We start from the raw sequence: 27,526 nt of genomic DNA, 5'->3' as shown, positions 1-27,526 counted from the left end.
AAACAGTATTTTCTGTCATTTTGTGCGATAACGCATTATAAAGTTTTCCCCTACACTATTTACCAAATACCTGTTCCGTTAATGTACGTAGAGAAGACTTGCACGTCACCATAGACATCTATTATACTTCTACTATAAAAGTTAATAATAACACATATAATGATAATTATTATAATGATAATAACAATAATGATAATAAAAATAACGATAATAACAATAATGATAATAACAATAATGAGAATGTGGTGGTATATGATGGATAGATACTTGTTTGCAAAATGTCCAGTAACAATTGTTTCCTGCACATTCTCGACGATGTAGTATTTTGTACTGTTTATAAACAAAGACGTTTGTTTATTGTTATTAATTTCATATCATGAGATTGTTCTTTTCTAGTGACGTAACAGTTTCTTCATAAATTGATATACAACTGACACCAATTTATTAAACCATTTAATTCGGTGCACATTTCTCAATTTACGATATTCATAAATAAAGGGGTCAAGTAGGGTTCATTCGATTTATGTTATTTTAAAAGAGGACAATATTGAAGTATAACCATAAAATGTTTTATAAGTCTTTGTTTTTACTTACTAGTACCATAAACTTTAAAATCATCACTAGTGAAGAAAATGATCAAAGATATCGTATAAAAAGCAGAACTATCATGAATCAAACATCACTTTCCCGATCATGTCATCTTCACAAACATACAGTCTGCCTCCAGTCTCTGAAAAGGTAGGGATATCTAGATTGCATGGGTTCCTAAAACCTAGTACATTTTCTTATAAATGACCGATAAACGATACATTTCTAATTAATACTTTTTGGATTCACTAAAGACAAACTTGATATTCTATCTGATTTTCTCTCTCTCTGTATTACGAAATTAAGTTAATGATCTCTAAAGTCGAAAATTTTTACAAGTACAAAAAAAAGTATAAAAATACGTTCTGATTACCAATTCATATCAACTAATTCTGATATAATTTATATATTAGTTAATTAATTCGGGTTGTTTCAGATTGTGATAAGAAATGGTACAACATTCATACAATTTGATACTTTAAAGAAAGCATTGGAAATCGAGATTCCTGTAACAGATGATATACCAACTAAGGATGACATTTCAAAGGTCGAGGATGATGATCCGTACAAACTACCAGATCTACCTGATAATAACGAAAAATGGGAAGGTATTTATTTCTTGTATTTAGTGCTATTTGGATTTATTTATCAAAATTCACATCATACAATATTAAAGGCCAATAAAATATATCATGATATGAAGTGTTAAAGTAGCATACTTCCAAAGTTTCAGGTTTAATGCATCTGATTAAGGGTTTGTCATTATATATTTTTCATGTAAGCTTAGCTTTTTATTTGAAGTATTTGCCACTGAACGTTGAGCAACCAACAATCAATCAATCCAATCTTTTTATTTGAAAATTCCAGTTTCTGTATTTGTTTTAATTGTGTGTGTGTTTTTTTTCAATTTAGATATGTCAACCAGAGAACGGATAAAATGGTTTATAACATCATTTGGAAAAACAATTGGAATACTGGCTCTGCTTTATACCTTTGTGTGTACCCTGGATTTTCTAAGTTCTGCTTTCTGTCTCCTTGGAGGTAAATATTTGAAAACATAAAGCTGAATATGTTATACACGTCATTTCCTCATTTCTAAAAACTCGATTGAGTTTTTTTTTATTTAGATATTAAGCGCACAATCTTTTATTTATTACAATTATATATACCATTGAAAGTTTCATTCATTTAAACATTTGTGTACTTTGCTACACAATAACTTTTATTTTCATTTTTGCACAACACGTACAGGCCAAAAATAAACGTTTTTTTTAATAATTGTAAATAACTGTATCCTTACTTGACAGGGAAAGCTGTAGGAGAAGCACTAAGCAGCAGTGTTTTAGCTTCTAATCCAATAGCAGGATTAATGATCGGAGTTTTGTCAACAGTCCTTGTTCAGAGCTCATCTACCTCATCTACCGTCGTGGTGTCTATGATCTCAGCAGATAGTAAGTACTAGGTCTTGCTCCACTTATCCATGTGTAAAAGTATTATGAAAATCTTGCACGGTAACGTTACTGATAGAAAGTACTAGGTTCTTGGTCCACTTATACATGTGTACAAGTATTATTTAAAGCTATTACTTTCAGTCACTTTACATATAGTAAGTACTGGGTCTTGATTCACTTAGTTATGTGTACAAGTATCAATAACATAACTTTTTAATGTACTTTAAAATTCAATTGAAGTACACTATTTTCGTAAAGAGGAACATCAATGGAAGAACACTTATATGCCTGTTTTTCGTCTTGATGTAACACGAATGGCGTTTGCGATGGAAACAATACTATTTCGCAACATGTACTGTAATATCAGGTATCTCATTAGTTCAAAAATTTTGGATATACATAATAAATCAAAAAGTAAATGACCTGAATACAGATGGCCAGTTTGAGGAAATTTATTACACATGTTAAAACATTGAATAAATTGTGAATAACAAAAACCCCTTCATTTTTCTTGTTATTCAATGTTATTGTCATTATATTTATGTATATCCATATATCCACAGTTATAACGGTCAAGCTAGCCATCCCAATTATAATGGGAGCGAACATTGGAACAACTGTTACTAACTATATCGTTGCTATGGGACAAACTGGTGACCGGAACCACTTCAGAAGATCGTATGCTGCAGCAACTGTTCACGATATGTTTAATTGGTTGAATGTGTTACTACTACTTCCGATAGAAGTGGCAACTGGGTACTTATACCGCCTTTCAAAAACCATAATAGACAGTCTACCACAAAGTAATGGAACTGTTAATGAACCAGAGTTTTTGAAGGCGATCACAAAACCATTTACGTCTTTTATTATATCAGTAAGTACTATTATATACCCTCTATGACCCTTTTGTTACAGTTATGACATTTAAAATCATAAAAGAACGTTAATTGTTCATCTTTGAAAGAAAAACACTAACAGAGCAATTTCTTTGTTGTTATTTGTCTTTACCTTGCAACGAGTTATTTAACGATGCTTCCGTTCCACTGATATACACAGATGATAGCGGATATGTTGTAACTCCAGTCACGTTCCCTTTTCACGGAATTGACTTACCGAATTAGATTTCTTATTGTGTTTGTACTAATATGAGCGACGAGTGACACTGTCAAGCAGGATCTGCTTACCTTCTGGAGCACCACCATTGGTCACACCAGTTTTTGGTAGAGTTTGTGTTGCTTAGTCTTAGTTTTTCTATGTTGTGTTTTGTGTACTATTGTTTTTTTTTTGTTTTTTTGTTTTTATCTTTTTTAGCCATGGCGTTGTTAGTTTATTTTTGATTTATGGGTTTGAATGTCCCTCTGGTATCTTTCGACCCTCTTTTATATCACATCCTCAGCCCGACTCAATGTGCGTCTGCTTAAAAAAAAACCTTTGTAATTTGTGTTGTTATGGAACAATTCATCAAAGTCTTTTTTCCTATTATATTGTTTTTTAATGTCATAATGTCATAATTATGACAATGTCAATTGTGAAAATGAAAATGAAACTGAATATACTAAATTATGTTTTTATTGGATAACCTTTATCAGTGACACTCAAATTCTAAAATTTAAACACACGGATGTATCTATAGTTAAGGGGCATTATAACCAGAAGTAACGTAAAAAGTAAAGCCATATCCACTCAAGGTCAACATTGCAAGATGCAGTTAAAGTCTTAGTTTCAACGTGGAATATAAGAAAGCAGAGTTCAATCATATATGTATATCAATGGCTAATTAGCTGATGATGCCTATATTTGATTACAGTAACTAAGATAGGATGCACAAACACGACAATGTCATATGGTCTCTGGGGGAATTTTTTCCCCCAACTTTACCGCATCACCTGATTTTAATAGCAACTAAATTAAATTACATTGGATTCGTAGCGATTTTTTTTAAATCAACCATTTCATTTCTTTTTCGAAAACCATTTCTTATTTCTTCTTTACAGATAGACTCGGGAGTAATAGCCAAAATAGAACAGGGTAAAGATGAAAACGTAACAACTATGATGAAAGGAGGTATGGTTTTTCTAGGAATGATAATAAGAAAACATTATGCTAATTTGTCATCAATTTTATACAGTAAAGACATCCCATTTTACTAAGTAAGGTCAACAGTTTAGTTTTAATCCTAAGATGAACCCCTTGTCTGACAACATGAACGTAATCCACAAAAGAACGAATATTTTGGTCATCTAGCTCAGATGTGGATCTGATACATCTTTGGCTTTCATTTATGCGTTCTTGATGAAGGAAAATCTCTTACAGAACAGCGGTTCGGACGAATCACATAAGAATTTTCATTTTTAACAGTTTTTAAACCTTTTCGTCTCGTTATATTTGAAATCGCATTAAATTGCCAATTTAAAATCTTTTGACAAAAAACCTAAATGTTACAGTAATACCTGAAAAAGTGGATGTAAATATAAAAAAATACCAGACTGTCGCACAGATATTGTACGTCATAATATACGTTTTAGATATATGCTAAATACCTTGATTTTTATATTTCAGGAGTGATGAAAGATATAGGATGGAATGACACTAACACTGGAATACTGTTACTGGTATTGTCTTTAATTATTCTGTGTATTTGTTTAGTCCTCATTGTTAAACTCTTACACTCTGTTTTGAGTGGTAAAATTGCGAAGATTATCAGAAGAATCGTCAATGCCAACTCTAAAGGATGTTTAGGGTTTCTGACAGGACTTCTGGCAATACTGATTGGAGCAGGGTTAACCTTCTTGGTGCAAAGCAGTTCTATTTTTACATCTGCATGTACCCCGTTAGTTGGACTAGGGATAATACACATAGACAGAATGTATCCTATGACCCTTGGTGCTAATATTGGAACAACTGGTACTAGTTTATTAGCAGCATTTGCTTCCGCGGGAAGTGGTAATTTTGACAATTCTTTACAGATTGCTTTGTGTCATTTGTTTTTTAATTTGACTGGGGTCTTTGCTTTTTACATTATATATCCAATGCGAAAACTTCCGATCGGTGCAGCTAAGTTTATGGGTAATGTTACTGCAAATTACCGATGGTTTGCCCTTGTTTATCTTATTTCCATGTACTTCCTGTTTCCTGGTATAGTTTTTGGGTTGTCATTAGCTGGGTGGAGAGTTTTGCTTTGTGTTGGAGTGCCCGTAATAATTTTAATACTCTTTATCATTATCATAAACATTATCCAGTGGAAGGCACCTGGAATTCTACCAAGAAAATTACGAACATGGGACTTTCTACCAATTGCTCTCCGTTCACTTGAACCTTACGACGCTTTTTTGGTTTCAATCAGAGACAAATTGCCATGCAAGAAGAAAAATATTGACTCTTATAACGACGAAGATGACAAACCTCCAGTTTATGTTAAGACAATTTCTTGAAACGGTTAATTAGGTTTCAACTTTTCAAATTCAATACTCATTTATCTTAAATAGAAGGTAACTGACGCATTTATCGTAAATAGAAAATAAATATTACATAAAAAACAAAATGAATTCAATGATAATCGATTAAAAAAAAAGAATAATAAAACAAATTGAAAAAAAGAATATTTTAAAAATCAATAAAAATGATATAAGACTATGATTAGATATGCCAAAAAAAAATATTATATTTAGTATAATTTACAAAAGAGATACATTTTTAGAAAAAAAGACAATTATCGACCAATTAATTATATACATTAAACATATTTCAAAAAAAGAAGTTTGACTGTAGCAGAGGCAACCATGACATATTTCGAAACCTAAATTTGAAACGTTATAAAAGAAAATAATTGTGGTTTCTGGATTTTTTGTTACCTTGACAGAAAGCAGACTGAAACTTATTATACGGTTTAAGGAAAATGCAATATAATACCTCTATCATATCTTATGCTGTCCACTACAAAGAAAATAGTGGTAAGACTAAACGATTACTTTTCAGTTTGAAATTTTTACAGGGTATATAAATTTCATGTTTTTATACAAAACATAGAAACAGTTTTAAATATACGGGTCCGTTTTCATGGCTTTATCAAATCTATTTTCAGTGAAAATTTGCCATCCTGAATAAGTGTATATTTAATGTTCGACTATGTATGCACAGTGATATTCGTTGACTGAGTAAAGCAATATAGGAATACAACAATACGGTACTCTATGATTATTGCAGTAATATTTGTGAATAAAATTATTTTGTATTGCACGCACCTGCGAGTGAAACTTTCCCTTTACGTGGGATGTTATTGACACAATCAAAATAAAACAATTATCTTTTAATTGTATAGCAAAGCATGACCAAATTAAAAAAAAAATATATTTGTTCCTGATGCAGTAGCTAATTTGAAGCTATATTTACACTAATGTGAATAGCACACTTAACATTTTTGTTAAATTTTGTGGAAACAATTATGTTGCTATACAAAAAAGGATACGTTTGTTGTTATTGCAATAATAAAGACAAAAATAATAATGATCATGTTATTGTTTTTTGTGTTTTAAGAGCCAGTCTAAATAAAATAGAAAACAGCAAACGCGAAATATTCAGTATTCCATACCTGACTACACGTACAGTCAAAAACAGGTGTGAAAGATTATTGGACGAAAGAATTAAGAGTGAAACGAGATAGGTTGTATTTATTTCGATCATATTTATTTATAGTTTATTGGGAAACAATTTATTACCACTTGTATTAATCCCATTCCACTTTGCTGGTGCGAGTGCTGCCTTGTAGCGGCACTAGCCTGCTCTTTTTCGAAATCTACAATAGTTTTTATTTGTTTAATGCTCTTAATCACTTTAATATTTTTGAAAGTTGCAATGTAACCTTGAATCAAAAACTGATATTTTCTTTTTAACGATGCTTTGGTTCTTTTTCTTTTACTATTCAGTTTTATATATATTTTTTTGGTTTAAACTCTGAGCTAATTAAAGGCAAAAGCAGCATACCGGTGTTCAAAAGTCATAAATCGATTGAGAGAAAACAAATCCGGGTAACAAACCAAATCCTAAGGAAACACATCAGAGTAAACATTGTTAATTTATTATTTGCATGGTTTGTTAGTATATTTGAAATAATGATAATAATTCCCTTAAAATCACATGCAGAATGAGGCACACGATACATGGTACTCATTAGTACCACTTATCTTACTATGAGTTATTAATCTCCAATAAAATGTCCATTATGGACTAAAACAACATCTACATATGTACATGCGTTATTCAATTCACCTTTCAAAGTAGGAGTGATTCGCTGCTACCAACTATCAACAGTTTGTATCATAAGCAAGCATATGATGATTTGTTTGTTAAAAATGAACCATGCCTTTGTATCTGTGGCTCCACATTTTAAGAAGAATTTATTTATCGTAGGGAAGAATCCATACAACGTCATATTTATTTAAAGGGTTTCGTAGTTATATTTTCTTAATGTAACACATCAGACCCGTTGGATCACGCCCTCAATTCAAAGTGACATCCCAAACTAAGTTTACCTTCCACCACTGTTGGTTAATACATTGTCCACTACTTTCCTAACATGTTTCGTTCAAGGCGTGAAATTGGTTCATTAGCGTTTATACATTTTCTTTAAGAAAATATTATGGGGGAAGCGAATATTTCGACCCTCTCTTTTGTTCATTTGAAAATCGTGAAATGAAATTGCCGTGAAGTGGATAATTGTAAACTTAAAAAAACTAGTTCCCAAAATATCATAAAACATCAGAAAGTAAATTCATGAAGATGAAACTGATTGTGTGTTACTATGAAGACGGGACTATCCAATCGATTTAATAGATGAATAACCTAACAACCGAATTATGATTACCTCAGGGAAAGTTGACTTTGGATAGTTTTGGCCATTCCTTTTTTTACCTCATGTCATAAAGCTCCTTTTGCATTTATACACCGCTGGATTTAAAATATGTTTTGATAATTTCTCACAAAGGGACTTTTTAGTTTTGGTAGGGTTCATGTTATTTATTCTTTAGTTTTCTATGTTGTGTCATGTGTACTATTGTTTTTCTGTTTGTCTTTTTCATTTTAAGCCATGGCGTTGTCAGTTTGTTTAAGATTTATGAGTTTGACTGTCCCTTTGGTATCTTTCGTCCCTCTTTTAAAACACTCCTTGGATAACAAAACAAGCTGCTTCAAATGTTAAAAGGTTTTTTGGGATGTATTTACACAAATATATTAAACTAATTTCACTTAATTTTTTCCCGAGTGCAATTGCGTTTCTGACATTTTACATGTATTATTTTGATAAGGTCTTTTTCATTTATTTCAAAGTTTATTCTAAATTTACAAAAGATCGAAAAAAAAACAGTCGTTGAGAAAACTGCATGACTTTTTTGTGCGTGTTTGAGACAGATCGAGAAAGAGAGATTATTTAGTAATTTTCATAAACACAATCTTAGGAGAAACAAACTTGAAATTTCGTTCAAGTAAGCTATATACGAATTGTTGTCAGATGATTTGTAAATGAGGGCGGAGCTATACTACGAATAAAGTCACACACCTATTTTTTAACAATTATATGACATCCAAAACAGATATGTTACACTATGTTTCGGTTGTTTCTTCACTCATGCATATATAGTGGTACTAGAATATGACTGCTTTATAAATTTTATATATGTAATCATTCTTTCAGTTCATATCTTTTATCAAACACCCTTATCAAAATATACCATTTATATCAATGCTACTTAAAATCTTCTTGAGAGTACTTCATATTTATATGAGCATTAAAGTGATGCTTAGAGTAAATACTTCATTTTTAAAAAGCGATTGTTTAAGCCTATTGGCTATCGACAGTGAACAGAATAGAGTGAATCAAGTTTCCATCCATGAACCACTGGGGTCTGTAAGGCCTGATTTTTCCGAGTTTGATTTTTTTAGTATTTTATAAGCCTTTTCATTTTAGAACCTAATCTTTAAAAGTAAAAAAGTTTTAACAAGATTCGTCTGTAAAATATGATTCACCCATAGTTAAAAGCTGTACTGTGACCTATTATGTTTTACCTCTATATCATTTTTATTAATATAGATCATGGAACGTGATGTTGATAACACTAATAGACCTTAATTTGGTAGGTTATCTCTTTTCACATCTTTTATGTCTGTGATTGCACAATTTTATATATCATCAGAATATAATTATAAAATGGTTAATTATGTAACCATCTAATTTGTTAAAAAAAGTAGTTTAGCGATGTTCAAATATCTTATATCGATTTAAAAGGACATTTCAAGGTTATAAACGAAACATGAGAGCATCCCATTTTTCCCTTTTTTGAATTTTCCTTGGAGTTCAGTATTTTTGTGATTTTACTTTTTATAAATTCCTTAAGAAGAGTGACTGGGGCATGTTTAAGCTGTCCAAGGATCTGTTCTAAGTAGATATAAGACGATGTGGTATGAGTGCAAATAAAACAACTCTCTCGGAAGGGGACGATAAATGGCTGACCCGTGTTTAGAGAGAGCCAGATCTCTTGCACGTTAAAGACACCCTTGTAGATTTCGAAAAAGAGTAGGCTAATGCCGCTACAAGGCAGCACTAATTAATATTTAAAATAATCATTAGTGGTATTAATATAAAGATCAAAAATAATTTTACATCAAATCTTACAAAGCAAAAACAAAAACGTTGAACAATGTAAATACAGGAAACCCTAATTTCTCAATGATTATCTTGTTTTAACTTTTTGTATATAATTATATAACATTAATAAGTCGGTTTTATTTTTACCGTTTTGTGCCTGTAAGCATCAAACTATTTCTAAAATGTTTTTTGCTTATTTTCAATGATATATTTATCATGACAAAATTATAAAACATAAATCATTTAAATGCACTACAACTTGAAACTCTTTGATATAAAAACAAAAAAGTGACAAATGAATGCTATATAAATAGATAAAGAAGTGAAACATGGGTTACTTCTGTAAGTACTTGACCACATGTTACATGGCATTGATAAATCTTATATCGATTTAAAAGGACATTTCAAGGTTATAAACGAAACATGAGAGCATCCCATTTTTCCTTTTTTGAATTTTCCTTGGAGTTCAGTATTTTTGTGATTTTACTTTTTATAAATTCCTTAAGAAGAGTGACTGGGGCATGTTTAAGCTGTCCAAGGATCTGTTCTAAGTAGATATAAGACGATGTGGTATGAGTGCAAATAAAACAACTCTCTCGGAAGGGGACGATAAATGGCCGACCCGTGTTTAGAGAGAGCCAGATCTCTTGCACGTTAAAGACACCCTTGTAGATTTCGAAAAAGAGTAGGCTAATGCCGCTACAAGGCAGCACTCGCACCCGCAAAGTGGAAAGGGATTAATATAAGTTGAAAAACTTGTTTCCCAATCCTCTATAAATAAATATGTTTAAACTAAACAACTCTCTATCAAAGTCACAATTTGAAAAAGAAAAGACCTATTTTAGGAATGATATAAGGTAATGTAAGGACGGACTTACTATATGTCGAACCATCCACATAGAAGCTATCTTTGGAATAATTTAGCAAGGATGTCATAATCGCTATCTGAAGTATATGTGTGAAGGAAAATAGGATATTATAAAGTAAAGATATATACAAATGCCTCGAATTTCATAATTATTAAACATTTTAGATTAATATTTAAAATAATCATTAGTGGTATTAATATAAAGATCAAAAATAATTTTACATCAAATCTTACAAAGCAAAAACAAAAACGTTGAACAATGTAAATACAGGAAACCCTAATTTCTCAATGATTATCTTGTTTTAACTTTTTGTATATAATTATATAACATTAATAAGTCGGTTTTATTTTTACCGTTTTGTGCCTGTAAGCATCAAACTATTTCTAAAATGTTTTTTGCTTATTTTCAATGATATATTTATCATGACAAAATTATAAAACATAAATCATTTAAATGCACTACAACTTGAAACTCTTTGATATAAAAACAAAAAAGTGACAAATGAATGCTATATAAATAGATAAAGAAGTGAAACATGGGTTACTTCTGTAAGTACTTGACCACATGTTACATGGCATTGATAAATCAATTAGGTTTCAGAGGGACAAAAACTATTTAAATGCTATTACTTTAGGCAATGCAACGTGTCATATGTTTATCGAAGCTGTCGTGTGATCTGTTTTAGGAACAAATTAAGATAACGTTATGACCGACTTACAACATGTCTTAGCATTTATATCGACGCTATCCAGTAAGGGCTATAGAATGTCCTAACCGCTGTCCTAAGTGTTAGAACTCACAAAATTAGGATTAAAAAAGTTAGATGTCTAAGAAAGCATAGAATTTCACCAGAAGTAAATAATTATATAATATTCAAAATGTGAAATACTATCATAAACATAAAAAAAATATATTTCTTATGATAAAACATAACACATATTACGGCCAAAAGAAAAATAAAAAACCATCAATAGTAATAATATTTTTATATATAATAATTAAAGTCATAAGAAACGAGTGATCGGTGAAAAACAATGTTCTTCCAATTCTTAAACCAATGCATACAAACATCTTAAACTTAGTCTTCTGTGCACGAATTTAATATATTTTTCGTGTAAATTTCGTATAATTGTCATTTTTTTTTCAATCGGTCAGTGTCGTTGTGAAAATATTGGCAGGTAATTAAAGTTTGTGTTTTGAAGCCAAAGTTTAACGATTGTTAACTGTTTGTCAACAATCGACAAAAAAATCACTTAAAGCATGGAGATTGAGCAAGTGTTTGACACGTAAATTCAAATAATAGTTAATTTTAAGGACATCCATGGGTATTGTGATCACCGGATTTTTATACGTGGGTCACACTGAGGTCACTTTGCATACGGAAAATATGTCGGGGAAATTGCTTTCTGCAAGGAAGCATTTAAAATAAAGTAAAGTTTTTTTAAATATGAATAAATTAAAGAATTTAAAAAAAAGGAAGTATATGTACATGGTTTTAAAATGAAAACTATCCATTGAGTTATAAAAAAAAGTATGCATTATTTTTTTTTGATTTGAGGTTTCTTATGACTTTAAGGTGGTACCTAACACTACAGGGAGATAACTCTGTAAATATAAAAAAGTTGATGTGGTATGATTGCCAATGAGACAACTGTCCACAAAAGACCAAAATGACAGAAACATTAACAATTATAGGTCACCGTACGGCCTTCAACAATGAGCAAAGCCCATACCGCATATAGTCAGCTATAAAAGGCCCCGATAAGACAATGTAAAACAATTCAAGCGAGAAAACTAATGGCCTCATTTATGTAAAAAAATGAAAGAAAAAAAAGTCAGCTAAATGTTTTAATTACATTGTGTTGTAAAGGGAATGTTAAGCTTGTCAATGATCAAAATTGGTGTTTGTCAAACTGCTATATAACTTGTGTAATTTTTCTGACAAAACGGTTGGTTCAACATTTTTGAAATTTTTATATTTTTGTTGAAGGGTCAAAGTAATTACAGTGTCAACATTTTATGAAAATTAAACGAGCCAAATTAAATTTAGTAAAAGTGTTGGGTACCACCTTAAACACAGTAATAGTAAAAACTAATGAAAAAATATAATCAATAACAATTATCACATCATCACATATATACTACTGTTTTCGTAATATCTTTTGGATACGTGCAAGATCATAAGTGAAAATAGGTTGAAATATGGAAGAATATTTCTTTAATAGTAAAATTCAAAATACACAAAAGAAACCCTTAAAAAAAACTAAAGCTAAAACAATATAAGAAGAGATGGATCTATTGCAAAAAGCATCTGTCTTACGGACGTTATAGTCTAACTGGCATATGCAATCAATTATGTCACCAAATAGTACAGAGGATTTTTATAGTCCCTATTGTTATAAAGAAAACTTGTCTCTAAATTACATATTCAGGTAGTGGTCGTATTTGATTACAAATGTCGTGAGAGCGCTTCGATAAACAGGCCCCTTGGTTATTGGCTATTTGTTATCATTTTAAATGTAGTTTTTTTAATAAGATACAATGAATGATCTTGAACACCACTTTCCCAAGGAAAAGAATTTTTAACAGTTCTGTCATAATAATCTAAGTTTACAAACCCTAATATGTTTTTTTATTGTAGTGGTTTAAATATATAGTCGAGCGTTTGGTTCTGCCAGGTTAACCGACTTTTCAATTTTGTTTTACACTTTTTTATTGTCTCAAATTATTCATTATGTATGACATCGTTGATTTAATCTATAGATAACAAGATATTAGAATGTAGATAAGCTCATCATAGATACCAGGACTAAATTTGGTATATACGCCAGACGCGCGTTTCGTCTACAAAAGACTCATCAGTGACTTTCGAATCGATTTTATTGTGAATATTGAAGGAAGAAACATATATTTAATAAATATGATTAAAAATATTTTGATTCAAATATTACTATGAATTAAGCTACTCTTGTTTATATGTGAAAAACTCAAAAACTGCTCTGTTAAAGATATGATCAAATCTATGTCATTAGGAGACCAGTTGATTTTTAGTAGGAGAGGGATATTTTACTGATAGAATATCCATTCTTAAGATGAATCCTGATGACACATTTCTTATCATTTTAATCCATGGAATAATGATTTTAAAAGAAAGTATTTATTCCTGAAAACATTCAACGCGTATCATTTTCCCGCCATCTCTGTATTCAAATCAACATATGATGAAAAAATATATTGACCATTACTAACTTTTTGTTATATTATTGGAAGTTAATCATTTATTTTAAAGTCGCACATGTATTATGCTTTAAGGGCTTATGTCAAAGTGATGTATACTTCTATGGCCAACATGTTGTACAGTAATTATAGATTGCTTCAGGAAAAATCGGATGTACTGTGTATTAAAGCAGTTAAAACATCATTGACAATCAGAAGTATCAAAAATGTTTAGAAGCATTACACCGTGCGTGCTGTTTGTTATGATCGGATTGACGTATGCTTGGCCCCCTGCCTTCAGAGTGCCAGTTAGTAAGTAAAATTTTCTTTACTTATATACTAAATATTTTTGAAATAATCAACAAAATTTTTCATTAGTAAAGTTGAAACAATTTTCTAGTTTAAACGATATAAATACATATGAATACATATTATTATTTGCATCTTCAACCTTCATCATCTGTTCATACTAAATATTTATTAAAGGTTTATTAAAGTCACACTCAATGCGAGAACCGTTCGTGTTGTCGTTTTGGGATATGAATCTTTCAATGGCATCAAATCTCAACAAGGAATTGTAAAAAAAACAAATAGTCTAGTCGAACTAAGTTTTAACCTCAAACTAATTGCAACATAAAATGTTTTAGTTCAAATCTATAGCATTAAACCCTAAATAAACACAGAAAAAAGTCCCATTAAATCTAGCTTTAGGAAAACTTAAAATCAGCATTTTTAATTTCCTATGAAAATTTACATTAGAAGGGGAGATAACTACGCAGAAATAAGTCTTATTGTGTCATTTTTGGTTGATTTTCTTAAAAGTTATGTAAAACATGATACTTTAAAGGGGTTATAAATTCGTATTTGACTATTATTATACAATTTTCTGCACATGAAAGGTATAAAACCGAAGTGTTATGGGTGGTTTGTTTTTTGTTTTTTTAATTTTCCATTAAAGAAATTGCAAATTTTGTGGCTTTTTGACCATTTTGAAAAAAATAATGTGAACATTTGATATTGTTTATATCTGTATATTATATTTATTCAGCATCTAACTTCTTTAATGAATCTTCAGACTACATAAAGAAGAATATATGTTTAATTATTTTGTATTATTATTCAAGTAATAATTTAAGGACTCTTTTCTGTGTATATTTCGGGTATAATGCTAAAGATTTAAACTTTAAAATCTTCTGTTGTAATATTTTTAAGGTTAGGGTTAAATTTATGCTAGATTGACTGGACTTAAAGCAAAAACGTTATTATTGCATTTATTCAAATTCAAGTGACAGTTATGCCTTCAAAATTAAATTATTTATTATAGCTCACATGTCAGTACACGTTCATGATAAACGCAACCGCCGGGTGATGTAAATAAACAAAGCTCTATATTTTACGGACAAATAAATCTAATGAATACTGTCATAATTTTAGCAAACAAGCTCTCTATATAATACAGGCGTCAATGCAATGAAAGTCACATCAAAACATGTATTAGATTAGTGGTTGAAATAATTTACGAAAGTCAAAACATATGAATTGACTTGCATATACAGTATTTTAATAAAAAAAACAAAAAAACACGCAAATGAAAATTGAACACCGTTATTCAAATATATATACGCTGTAAATATACAGAACGCATGGTTCAAGCAATCGCGAAAACTCCAAAGAAATTACATCAGCACGAAAGAAATACTCCCTCAATGTTATGTATAAGAAAGTATATAATGTATAACATGACACAAAATCTCTTCACAAATCTCACTAAAATTAGATATACTTGATTAAATGTCTTCACAGATAATCATAAATCCGAAGTTATTTTGTTTGTCTTCATCTTGAAGCAAAAATAAGTCCACATTGTCAGTTTGAGACGGATTCAGACACAGACTTATGATGGCATGCCTTCATTACAAAATTGATTAATATAATAACTTGAATGAATAATCGAATACCCTCTGAAAATATCTAAGCTTTATTAAAACTAAGAAGACCACAGTAACACTGTTTATAGAAATGAAATACATGTCCTTTTTTCTTTTCAGATTCTCGTAAGTATTGAAAGTATAGTAGGTAAGGACTACAAAAAATGAAAAAAATAAATGAAAAAAGGTTAAAAACATTGGAAACTAAGGTAGGTAACTCTTCTGTATTTACATTTAAACGACATTGTCAAATAGTTCCATTATTTTCGTTTCAAAGAACTTTTTAAGGGTTTGAGTTTCTTACTGTTTCCTTTTTTTAATATAAATTATAGGTATTGAATTTATAATTTTTATTTTTAAAATTTATTTATCATAGTCTTTATAGCTCACTTTTCGGTATGGACTTTGCTCATTGTTGAAGGCCATACTGTGACCTATAGTTGTTAATTTTTGTGTCATTTGTGGACAGTTGTCTCATTGGCAATCATACCACATTTAATTTTTTTTTATATTCCTTTGTTTTTTATTCAATACAATCAATTCTCTTTATTATTTGAAATGATAAATCGTAGTGACTTTTTGATATGAAGTTTCATTATGATGGTTCTTGGTTAATCAAACAAAAGAGATGACAGGATATTTTTTTTGTATTTGCAACCATTGAACATTTTGCAATTAACGTCGTACATCAGTCATTATTCATTGTGTTTTCAAACCTGTATGAAACAATCTGTATGGAATGTACACGGAATATAGAAGGAAATTGCTTTCAATTCCTACCAGAAAAGAGTGATATTCCAGTCAGACAGTAGTAGGAATCCACAAGGAAAATAGGCGAAAAATTTAAATTAGCAGGAATTTCTTAGTAGGAATATTGTATATTCCTACCAGGAATATGCAAATTAGCAGGAATAATTTGGTAGGAAAATAAAATGCCTACTAGAAAACCTGGTAGGAATTTTTCAAAATTCCACCCAGAAAAAAATATTTTCTGGTAGGAATCTAAAAATATACAAAATGTAAGTGTATATTCAAAAATACACAACTGGGTCAAAGATAAATTTGAATCTCAACAACAAAGAACAAAGGAAATTCATGGAATCAATTCCTTTTTAAAAAAATAGACTTTTGAAATGTTTAAGGAAACTGCATGCAATATATGCAAGCTATAGAAAGTGTTATACATAAAGAACATGTAAATCTAAATTAGTTTAAAGAACAAATAATGAGTAAGATTATGCACTATAATGAATTATTACTTGATTACTAAATACTTTTGGCAGGCAGATAAAAAAAAATCATCTTGAATGTATAAGAATTACCTTTAGTCTTGATTATCCATATTTTCTTACATTTCTACATTGTTACGTTGTGTGACCCTATAGCTTGCATTATTGTATTCCAACACAACTTTTCAATCTTTCCCCTCCAACTTTTGAATTTGTGAACTGGAACTTGCTGGCATTTACATTGCAAAATGTGTGTCATTTGCAAACAGGAATCCAGTTCAAGATAACTTTCCAGGTAGAAAGATTTTCTGGTAGGAATTTATAAATAAATTCTGGAAGGAATCTTAAACATGTAGTAGGAAAATAAATAATCAACTCAGATTTTCAAATCAGAAAAAAATCTATACAGACTTTAACAATTCCACCTAGGTAGTAGGATTTTTGAAGTAGGAATATTAAAAAATCCAGTCAGACTTTTGTTCATTTTCCATGTCCGTCCACTTTCTATATAGAATCTTTGAATCTAGATGGGTTCCTACTTCATTCCTACTAGTGTCTGGGTGGAATCCTACTACTTATTTCGTACGGGAAAATAGGATAACAAAAATACTGTACGCCGAAGTGAATATCAAACAGAAAGCACCTAATTAAAGTGCAAAACAAAACTATAAAACATATCAAACGAATGGATAACAACTGTCATATTCCTGACTTGGTACAGACGTTTTCTATATAGCTTAATCTCTCACTTGTATGACTTTGGGGTAAATTTCCATTATATTGGCAACGATGTGTGAACATAACAAAGGGACATAACAGGTAAAAATGTCACAATACGGTAATACCAGTCAACATTTTATTATAATCTTAAGCTTCAACACTCGAAAAAAAACCCAAAGAACACATATTAACGAAATATACATAAAGCATTGAAACTGGTGTAATCTTTTATGAAAACAAACGAATTTTAAGGAGTGGAAACCTTTTGCTTAATGAAAAAAGTTATTAGCAAAATATCAATACAATCCATTTATATGTTTAATACTTTTTGCAGTAATGTTTGTTTAGAACCTCCATCAATACTGACGAATAGCTACTTCGAAGGAGAGTTATTACAAAGTTATGCATATGATATGTTATATTTATATTCTAGTTTGTTTAGAACCCCCAGAGATACTGACGAATAGCTGTTTCGAGGGAGAGTTATTACACAGTTATACATTTGATCGTTTCTCCATGTCATGCAAGAGATTTTTCCATCATGGTGGATGTAAAACTACTCCTAATCTATTTAAATCATTGGCGGCATGCGAAGATGCTTGTAAAACTTTGTAACAAAATATCATTCTATATGCTATAAAAATGTTTCCTGTTCCTTATTACTCTATTTGGAGTTTTGAAGTGTCTGTTATCATCAAAACTCTTTTACAAATACAAAACTTCTTAATACTATTTTTATTTTGGAGTGAGTGCACACACATAACTAACACACATTTGAAAAAAATATATCGAGACAATAATCTATATTGATACTACAGCTTCTCAATACTCTTCACCTAAAAATAGCCTACGAAATAATAATTTTAACATTAAATCCCTAATCAAAGGTTGTATACAAATTTAAAGATACTAGTCTTTTGTAGACGAAAAGCGCGTCTGGCGTAAATACAGAATGTAATCCTGGTATCTATCATGAGTTGATATACTATAAAACTATAACCAAAAACTTCAACCCATAAAAGTCAGAAAAAATCCTATTATCCACAACCAAACGCAACAATAAAGACACTATTTATCTATAACTAATAACTTCAATCACCAACTGTAAGAAAAAAAAATCCTTTCATTATCAACTAAAACCAAAACCAAAGATACCATATAACTATAACCAACAACTTCATTCAACAACAGTAGAGAAAAAACCCCAAAAGAACAACATAATGAATAGTAACTTTCTTATTGTCATGAATTTGAAAATAAGAAGATGTGGTATAATTACCAATGAGACAACAGTGACCAAGTGACTATTAAAAAATAATGGAACGAAATACAATCTCTAACCTTGGACAAAGTTATAACAACACTAAAAAGGAACAAACTATTAAAAACTGCTAAAAGGATCAACTAATCAGGTATAAACAAAGCATACAAAAAAGAAATTAGACACACATACTGAACGTGTCAGGGTATTGATGCACCCATGCAATAGAAAGGAAACAAAGTACCGATTGAAGAGTACTTAATTTTACTGACAACTAGTCTAAAGCCAATAAAACTAATACAAACACCATGTATATAAGACTAAAGTATCAAATCAAGGTATGAATTATAAATAGTGTTACTACATTTGTATTAGCATACAATAGTATACAAATCAATCTTAAGAATAATATAAGAGTATTCGCAAAACATTTTGTGTTTGTGACCCACGTACTTGTTATGACGAAAGTTCCTATAATGAAATTATATTTTTCTACTTTCAAGGCCTTGCGCCCCACTGATTTTTGAAATATAAGTAGAAAATCGTATCATTATCAAATATCAGCTTAAAGTCTTCTCTGAACATTTTAAGGTCCATGCCTTTGACAACATAATCAAACAACAGGTTAAACATGTTAAACATAGGCAAAAGATATAAAAAAAACAATGAAAAAATCACTCTTTAAAATAACAGTTCACCAAAAATTACATTGAAAACTGAAGAATTTTAAACAACACTTTTATTCATAAAAAGCATGCGGTAAACTAAGTGACCTCGAAGATAAAGTTGACCCTTTTCCTCTACTGGCACCTGTACTGTCGCTCATGACTGGTAAATTATAGGCTAAGCTTTGCATTCGGTGCCTTTGTATTCGAAAAAACTTTGAAACCTAAATGGGGTTGTGACTTCGAAAACTTAAAATGAGAGACTTCAGATACCAAAGGGATAATCGATTTCATAAATCGAAAACGAACAAACAATACAATGACAAAAAAAAGAAAATTCTCGATGAAAATACAAAGAACAGTTCACAAAACTCATTATAAAAAAAAGAAGATGTGTTATAATTGCCAATAAGACAACTCTCCACGAGAAACCAAACGAAACAGACATTAACAACTATAGGTCATCGTATGGCCGTCAACAACGAGCAAAGCTCATACCACATAGTCAGCTATATAAGGCCCCTAAATGACAATGTGAAACAATTCAAACGAGAAAACAAACGGCCTAATTTATGTACAAAAAATGAACGAAAATCAAATATGTAACACTTAAAGACTGATCAACATATCAAAAGAATAACATTAAGAAAAATTGGCAACATATATGTTAATTTGTCATAAGAAGTCGAGCAGATCATAACTAGAAGACATCATGTCGGAGTGTGAAAAACTTCAGTGAAATCTTCGAAAATTTATATTCTTTTAATCGTGTAGTCTGTTGATGATAATGTTGTGTCAACCTCGTACACTAATCTTCAACTAACTATGCTATAATACATTAGAAAAGCTTAAAATACACATGCAAAGATGTAATAGTTATACACCGAGGGAAAGGTATGTCTGGATAAGAAACCCCGTCGGCCGGAGGCCGTAGGTGTTTCTTATTTAGACATGCCGTATCCCGAGGTGTATAACTAACTTACACCCCATTCTAAACTCTATATTGTTAACATTGATTATAAAATGAAAAAAAACCGATAGCATATATTTAATTGACAATATCAAACCATTATTATTTTTTTTTGTTATTACATGAAAACCCATTAGTAACCTTTTTTGGTTATCTTCGTTTACTCTTTGACAAGTGAGTATGTTTTACCAATGTCAAGGTTGTTTTGCATATTCCAAATAAATCCTTAGGGTGATATGGATCAGCAGGTCAAGGTTGACCGTATCGTGTATTCATATTAAAAACAAAAAAAAACGTCATGCTCCTTGTATGCAGTTGTCAATATGGAAGGGTATGAGACGGACGACATTTCTTAGCAAGCGTTGGATTTGGTAGATGAGACTAATTTAAAAGATGAAGGCAATATTATAACCCAAAGAACTTACCTGTATCAGTTTAATAAAGGTAATCATAACTATATTTTCTATCTTACGGTTTTATGAAGAAAAAGCCCCCCCCCCCTCTTCTCGAGAAAGAATAAACATTTATATTCAGACCTACAAAGGGATGAGTGTGTCTGCAATAGAAACCCGACTTCCAGACACGCTCAGCATACAAAGATACAGATTTAATATTTCGTAACTCTCTCTTTTGCGGAAGAGGGGCTGATCCAGCTGGGGTTCCCAACTGAAAAGAAAGGGGCGGGGGTTCAAATAAGTCAAATACATTGATCTTTTAAATCTGGTCCAACCCGCAGAGCCCCTTCCCCGGATCGGCCACTGGATAACAGGGGGCGAGAGTTAGAATTCCCCCTTTTTATAATAGAAACATATGACTGGGATAAAAAAAAATTACTTTCAGCAAAGGAGTAATTGAAGGATTTTTTTAATTTAAAATAAATGCTTAATTTTTTTTTCGCTATTGGAATTTCCTTAAATGTTTTTTTTTATATCTTGAAACAATTTGTAGTGAACATTGTACGTAATTTCTTGTGGTCATGCTATTTAAAGAATACTCAATTTCTATTGTTACGAATAACAATGGACTTTGTTTGCGGGATGTAGAAGCAGGGGTTTCCAGAAACCCCACTTGTCACAGCCTGTGGTCAAAATCCATTGTTATTCGTAACAATAGATCTATTCAATTTACTCGTGTTTCAAAAATAGAAACTTTGAAGTATAACAATAGAGCTGGGGTGTAAGAATCAGATATTAAAAAAAAAATCTATATGCACGAAAAGAACACAATAAAATCATTATTAATTCAATGTTAAATAATAGGAAAACTGATAAGTCATTTACTTCTCCCTTACTGTTTATCGTTGAACAGAGGAGGTAAGTAAAAGAAAATAACATCGATGATTTTGAGTTCACTAGTCAGAAAGACAGAAGGTTGAGTATATAGATCGAATATTTTATTGTCTTTAACCAAGCTAGATCATTAAAGGTCGTCAAATTATGTATCGAATTTATTTTTTAAAATACACGAAGATAACGCTATAAGACATACAGAAACACAATGTCATAAGGATGAAAGTCAAAGTTCAGATATAACTATCTATATCACACCAGAGCAATATTATAAAAGTCATTTAATCGTAACAAAAGACGAAAAGAGTCAAAAATTATACTAGGAATTATCAAAGATTAAGATATGTTACGTTTAATCATGTTGTTACAGAAACTAAATTTGTCTAAGCAATGTGCTTTTAATGAAAAAATGTATAACCAAAATAATAACGAATTCCCGCCTAATTTAATGTCAACTGTAGATTAAACAGTTAATGAAAGCGCATGTAAGTAAACAAATGCAGACATTTGCGTAACGAATTGTAAGGATCAAACTCCCTTTTAATTAATGAATGGCTGTTATTTATTTTGAATTTATTGAACCATAAAATTAATTTTTGACTCTTCACATTGAATAATCCGTGAAGCGGATTATGTTAAATGTGAAGAGTCAAAAATTAATTTTATGGTTCAATAAATTCAAAATAAATTATTGCCATTCATTATAAATAAATTTCTATCAAAAATAAGGCTCAAAGATATATATTAATATGAATAACAACATACACAGATGTTTGCATATGAATACACAACGTTAGAGTGGGCGTGTTTTCATAAAAAATGATAACATTGAAAATAAAGCTAATTATTTTAACCAATCAGAAGACAGTAAATACACCAAATTTATTTATTAGGTGTTGTTACGTTTTAAACCAATACATTACATGAAAGTATTCGGACTTTTATTCAGTTTTTGAGTTAATCGCCACAGTTTACACATCAATAAACTCTTAAAGAAATATGTGTTATCTTGCATTTTTTGGCCCTTCGTAAAAAGCAAAAAGTATACTTATTCAAGCTTATTTCAAAAAGACATTTTACACACATTTCTAAAAATCTTTACATTTTGAGGCAAACTATGTTTTTAATAAAGGAATAAGGCAGTTGTAATCAAACAGTTCGTTTCATGTGTATTGGCATTTTTTTTGTTGCAATTCGGCGTTTCTGTTGTTCCTTGTTTTCCTGTTATAGTTGAAGTGTTTCCCTCTCTAGGTGTTGGTTTAAACCCGGATTTGTTTTTTCTTAATCGATTTATGACTTTTGAACATCGGTATACTACTAATGCCTTTATTGGTCATGTCCAAATATTAATGATAAAATCTAAAAATTGGTCTAGGTCACCTGCAGTTTTGCAACAAGTAAAAGACGTTTGAAGATTGAATGCAAATATAAAAGAAACAAACCTATCAATACTTATTCATGTTATCGTTATAGTTGATGTGTTTCCCTTAGTTTTAGTTTGTAAACCGGATTTGTTTTCTCTCAATTGAATAACGACTGGTGACAAGCGGTATACTACTGTTGCTTTTATTCGTGTCTTTTGAACATTTGATTATGCTGGATTTCAATTTACAAATAAAACAAATGTCATGCGTATCATTCCATAACATCATTAACGAATTGGTTACTTGCGATATTAAAGTGAAAACGTTTGGTTAAAGAAGAATTTATTATTGTAAAGTTTTCTATTTTATCTTAAGACAAAAAAAAGCAAATGAACCATCAGTTCTTGTCTAAACACCTTTAGTGTTTTTTGATACACATGACCTGTCTCTGTACCTGTTTGTGTATGATTTTCTTTCATGTTTGGTTATTTGCTTTTTCTAAATGCCTTTTTGTGCCTCTTTGGTACATATTTGTTTGTTTTATAGTAATTAAGATAATAACACAACTGCTGTATCCCTATTTTTGACATTTTTACTTATTATGTCTGTTTGTTTTGTTCATAAATAGTTGTCAATATAATAAAATGTTATACTGCCATACAAATAAGAGGTATAAAACTTTAAAACCAGGTTTATTCAAACATTTTATACATCACCCAATGCCAGGATCATGTCAGGAATATGCCAGTTGTTATCCATTCGTTTGATGTGTTTGAGCTTTTGATATTGCAATCAAATTAGGGACTTGCTGTTTTGAATTTTCCGCGGAGATCAGTATTTTTGTGATTTTACTTTTTCAAATGTTTTGTTATCTGAAAGCTTTTTATATCAGTTCTTGTCTTATATATCAAACCATCAAATGGTCAATTATAACTGATTTGTGTCTCTCAGTTTTGGTTACCGACCACGATTTTTTTTCGCATACTAGATTTAGTACTAACAGCGGTACTCTACTATTGCCTTTATTTTTCAGTTTTTTGTGGTATTTATTTTACATTAATTTGTTACATTGAAAGTTTCATATTGCTGTGTTAACATAGTTAATGCTATAAATCCAATTAAACACTTTTATTTAAAGAGTTGATTTCTTGATTAAATAGTTAGTTATCCAATGTAATCTACCATGATAAAAAAAAATGTCACGCAACCCGAAATAACATAATATGTAACATATGTAAAACAGCAAATAAGAGAAAAATATCTATAAACATGAAATGTCAATTGTGAGATAATCATGACTTATTCATTCAAATATAAATATTTTTTATATTTAAATGATATATTCGGTTATATCTTTTCTATGATTTCCCCAAATAACTGATTCGTCTCGCTGTTCTGAACATATTCCTACATTTCCCGTATTCTGACTTATGTCTAAGAAGATGACTGATTTTGCAACAAACAAAAAATAGAGCAGCAAATGTGGCATACACAATTTTTTGTACTACTTTTGATTGATTTATTGCTTGTGTAGTAAATGGCACTGTCAGCGCTGTTGGCTCTATTTCGGTGGAAAGTTTGTATTAGTGGAGAAAGCCGGAGAGAACATCTGATCATTGAATTGAAAACAGGCATTTCTAATGATTTCAGATCGAAGTTGAATGATAGTATAATGAACTTGTCTGCTGTAAGTGCTTCGATGTGCTGTAGAATTTATCACTTACATTTCATTACAAAATCGAATAATTCAATTTTGGATGTAACGCGTCTTCTGATTGGCTGACGTTATTTTGTTATCAGCTCAAAGACATCATTTATTCATGTGACCGTGACGTCATCAACGTTTTTTCCTGGTTTTCTAAGGTTTAAAAAGGAATTTAGAATTAAATTATAAGAAATGACTGTAATATTTTTTCTGTCCATTCGAAATAACATAAAAAATTGGGTGCACACTGTTAAAAAACCCGCTACGCGCGTTATTCAGTGTGCACCAAATTTTTTATGTTATTTCTCCATAGACAGAAAAAGATACCAGTCATTCCTTAAATAACAATAAACAAGATCGATTGAAATGTTTTTCCATATTATGAAATATTCAAACTATAGAAAGAAGGTCTTATATAGAATGTATATATACAATTGACGTGATTTTATGAAAACTGGAATTGGCATAATGTTTTTGCACAATATACAAAAAGGTAAAATTACAAACAAACAAAAACACACCGATGAAAATTCAAAGCAGAAAGTACCTTATCAAAATATTGGTAAATATTATCCATAAACAAGTTAAATGTAGTTATTTTGTAAATATTAGCGAACTTTTGGATTTGCAAGCTAGTCCCTAACCTTTGACCTGATTATATCTGAGCATAACATGGGACTACGACTTATGGGTTGAGATTTATTTCAATTTCTAGTCCTCGGCAAAACTCATTTTGGGGTATTGTCCCTACAAAATTGTCTTTATTTTACTAATACGAATCCGTTTTATCTGATTGTTCCTTTTAATTTTCATTATTTAATAAGGTATCTGTATAACGGTTACGGTGTTTATATACTGACAAATAATTTCGTTTTTTGTCAACTCTCCGTACCGATAATAAAGTCTAACTCACCGCTGTGAGTCTTCTCTTTTCGTGAACCCCCGATTTGAAATTAACACTTTATTTATTTCGTTTGATCTAATGTAACAACATTCTTTGGTAAATTTCCAAACAAAATGCACTCGTAGGTTTTGGTCTACATGTAGAGGTAACGGTGGTATACCACTTTCAATGGTTTTGAGGTTTGTGGCATTTGTCAACAAAATTTAATATACACAGCTGCTTTTCTCTTTTAAAGAACTCCCCTTAATAAAAATGACAGCAATTATTTATTAATTTTATGCGCTCAAAGAGCTTTTCTGAATTAACCCCAGCAGGAACGCTAAAACTCATAAATTTGAAAGTAAAAAATGCACTAGTCCTAACAGCTATATGACCAAAAGGTTTCTAAACTACAAAACCCAAATTCGTCCAAGTTCAACAACCATAGTTGGAACCATAGTTTCTTCATCACTTCTGTAAAATACATTAATTGACCCTATTCATTTCCAAACATTAGGTGACACTTTGAAACAGTTATAAAATATTTTATTTTCTTTGGCCAAAACTGGTCCTTAATGCCACTATTCCTATAAAAATAGTGTGTCACAAATAATATCAATACTGAATTGATGTACGACTAAGTACAATTAAAGTGTTTTGAAAAGAGTATGCACGTCATTCAAAATAGGACCTCAATTGGAATATACTCATGATAAACCATGTTGTTGATTTGATTATTCATTATATATCACTGGTAATAAAGAGATAATGGTAACTGCTATTACGATTATCCCAATGTGGCGACGGTAGATATAGGTAAAATCTTTACACTCGTTTTTCTTAAATGTAGCATGTATTTGTCAATAGTTACTCATCTGCAAGGTTTATCTATACCATTTCATCATATTTGAATCGTAACGGTGCACTGGAATTGTCTAAGCGCTGTGAAAATAGCCGTTGAAAAATTCGGGATGATAATCGTAACTCGGAAAAAAAGATAATCGTAATAATGTATCTAAAAATAAAAAAGATAATCGTAACTGGAAACTGTTTTATTAATATTGTTCCAAAAAATGTAAATCTGATAGCATATTATGAAATTATGGCGATGAATTATTTACGAAACGTACCAACATCTTATGACATTTCTTTTTATGCATATATAATTAATAGTTCTTATGAAAACAGCTACATACTAGTATATCATACAATTGGAAGGGTGAACAAGCTTCAAGATATTTGGAAATGGGAAAACACGAACTTTGTTAATTTACAGAAATTTCCAAACACTAGGTAAGCCACAAAATATGTGAATGAGCGATGGAAATTATGATACATGATAATAATTGTCAGGCGACACGCATGTGTCACCTTATATCAGATTTCTGATTAAGACAGTAAACAAAAATTTTCTGAAGTAAATAGTAAATAAAGTTAATATTGTTTTAATTCATTTATTGCAGGTGGTTATATGTGCTATTTCTGCCCCCGGTGATTTAATTCTAGAACATACCCTATTATGCCATAACGAAGTAGGAAAGACATTTAGTATTCGTCAAAAACCGTTTGACGAGAAATTAGTGGCTACAGTTTTCATGTCACTTCGATCATTTTTCATGGATGATATCATAACTTAAAAGCTATGATGAACAAGGGAAAACTTTGAAAAGTGTTTTACAGTGTCATTTCGGAGTCTTTTATAGCTGACTATGCGGTATGGGCTTTGTTCATTCTTGAAGACCGTACGGTGAC

The 27,526-nt window shown here is 30.5% G+C and overlaps 2 protein-coding genes across 3 annotated transcripts; both read left to right on the top strand.

The window, feature by feature from the left end:
* Window positions 1–601: 601 nt before the first annotated feature.
* Window positions 602–5,563, top strand: LOC134716490 (sodium-dependent phosphate transport protein 2B-like). Its single transcript, XM_063579495.1, has 7 exons — window positions 602–738; window positions 1,025–1,196; window positions 1,501–1,629; window positions 1,896–2,039; window positions 2,603–2,913; window positions 4,034–4,103; window positions 4,599–5,563. The coding sequence occupies exons 1-7, from the start codon at window positions 694–696 to the stop codon at window positions 5,468–5,470; spliced, it is 1,743 nt and encodes a 580-aa protein (XP_063435565.1). The 5' UTR covers window positions 602–693; the 3' UTR covers window positions 5,471–5,563.
* Window positions 5,564–13,574: 8,011 nt separating this feature from the next.
* On the top strand, window positions 13,575–18,296 carry LOC134713803 (tissue factor pathway inhibitor 2-like). 2 transcript variants are annotated; one of them, XR_010106389.1, is made up of 3 exons: window positions 13,575–14,072; window positions 15,809–15,897; window positions 18,071–18,296. XR_010106389.1 is itself a non-coding variant. In XM_063575084.1 (3 exons), the coding sequence occupies exons 1-3, from the start codon at window positions 14,040–14,042 to the stop codon at window positions 18,250–18,252; spliced, it is 243 nt and encodes an 80-aa protein (XP_063431154.1). In that variant the 5' UTR covers window positions 13,582–14,039; the 3' UTR covers window positions 18,253–18,296. The 2 variants fall into 2 exon arrangements, 1 of the variants encoding a protein (XP_063431154.1); XM_063575084.1 differs by having other exon boundaries at window positions 13,582–14,072; window positions 15,809–15,836.
* Window positions 18,297–27,526: the final 9,230 nt, after the last annotated feature.

The sequence above is a fragment of the Mytilus trossulus genome, chromosome 4, assembly GCF_036588685.1.
Source record: "Mytilus trossulus isolate FHL-02 chromosome 4, PNRI_Mtr1.1.1.hap1, whole genome shotgun sequence".
In the NCBI taxonomy this organism is placed as follows: domain Eukaryota; kingdom Metazoa; phylum Mollusca; class Bivalvia; order Mytilida; family Mytilidae; genus Mytilus; species Mytilus trossulus.
This window is presented reverse-complemented; position numbering and strand designations above follow the sequence as displayed.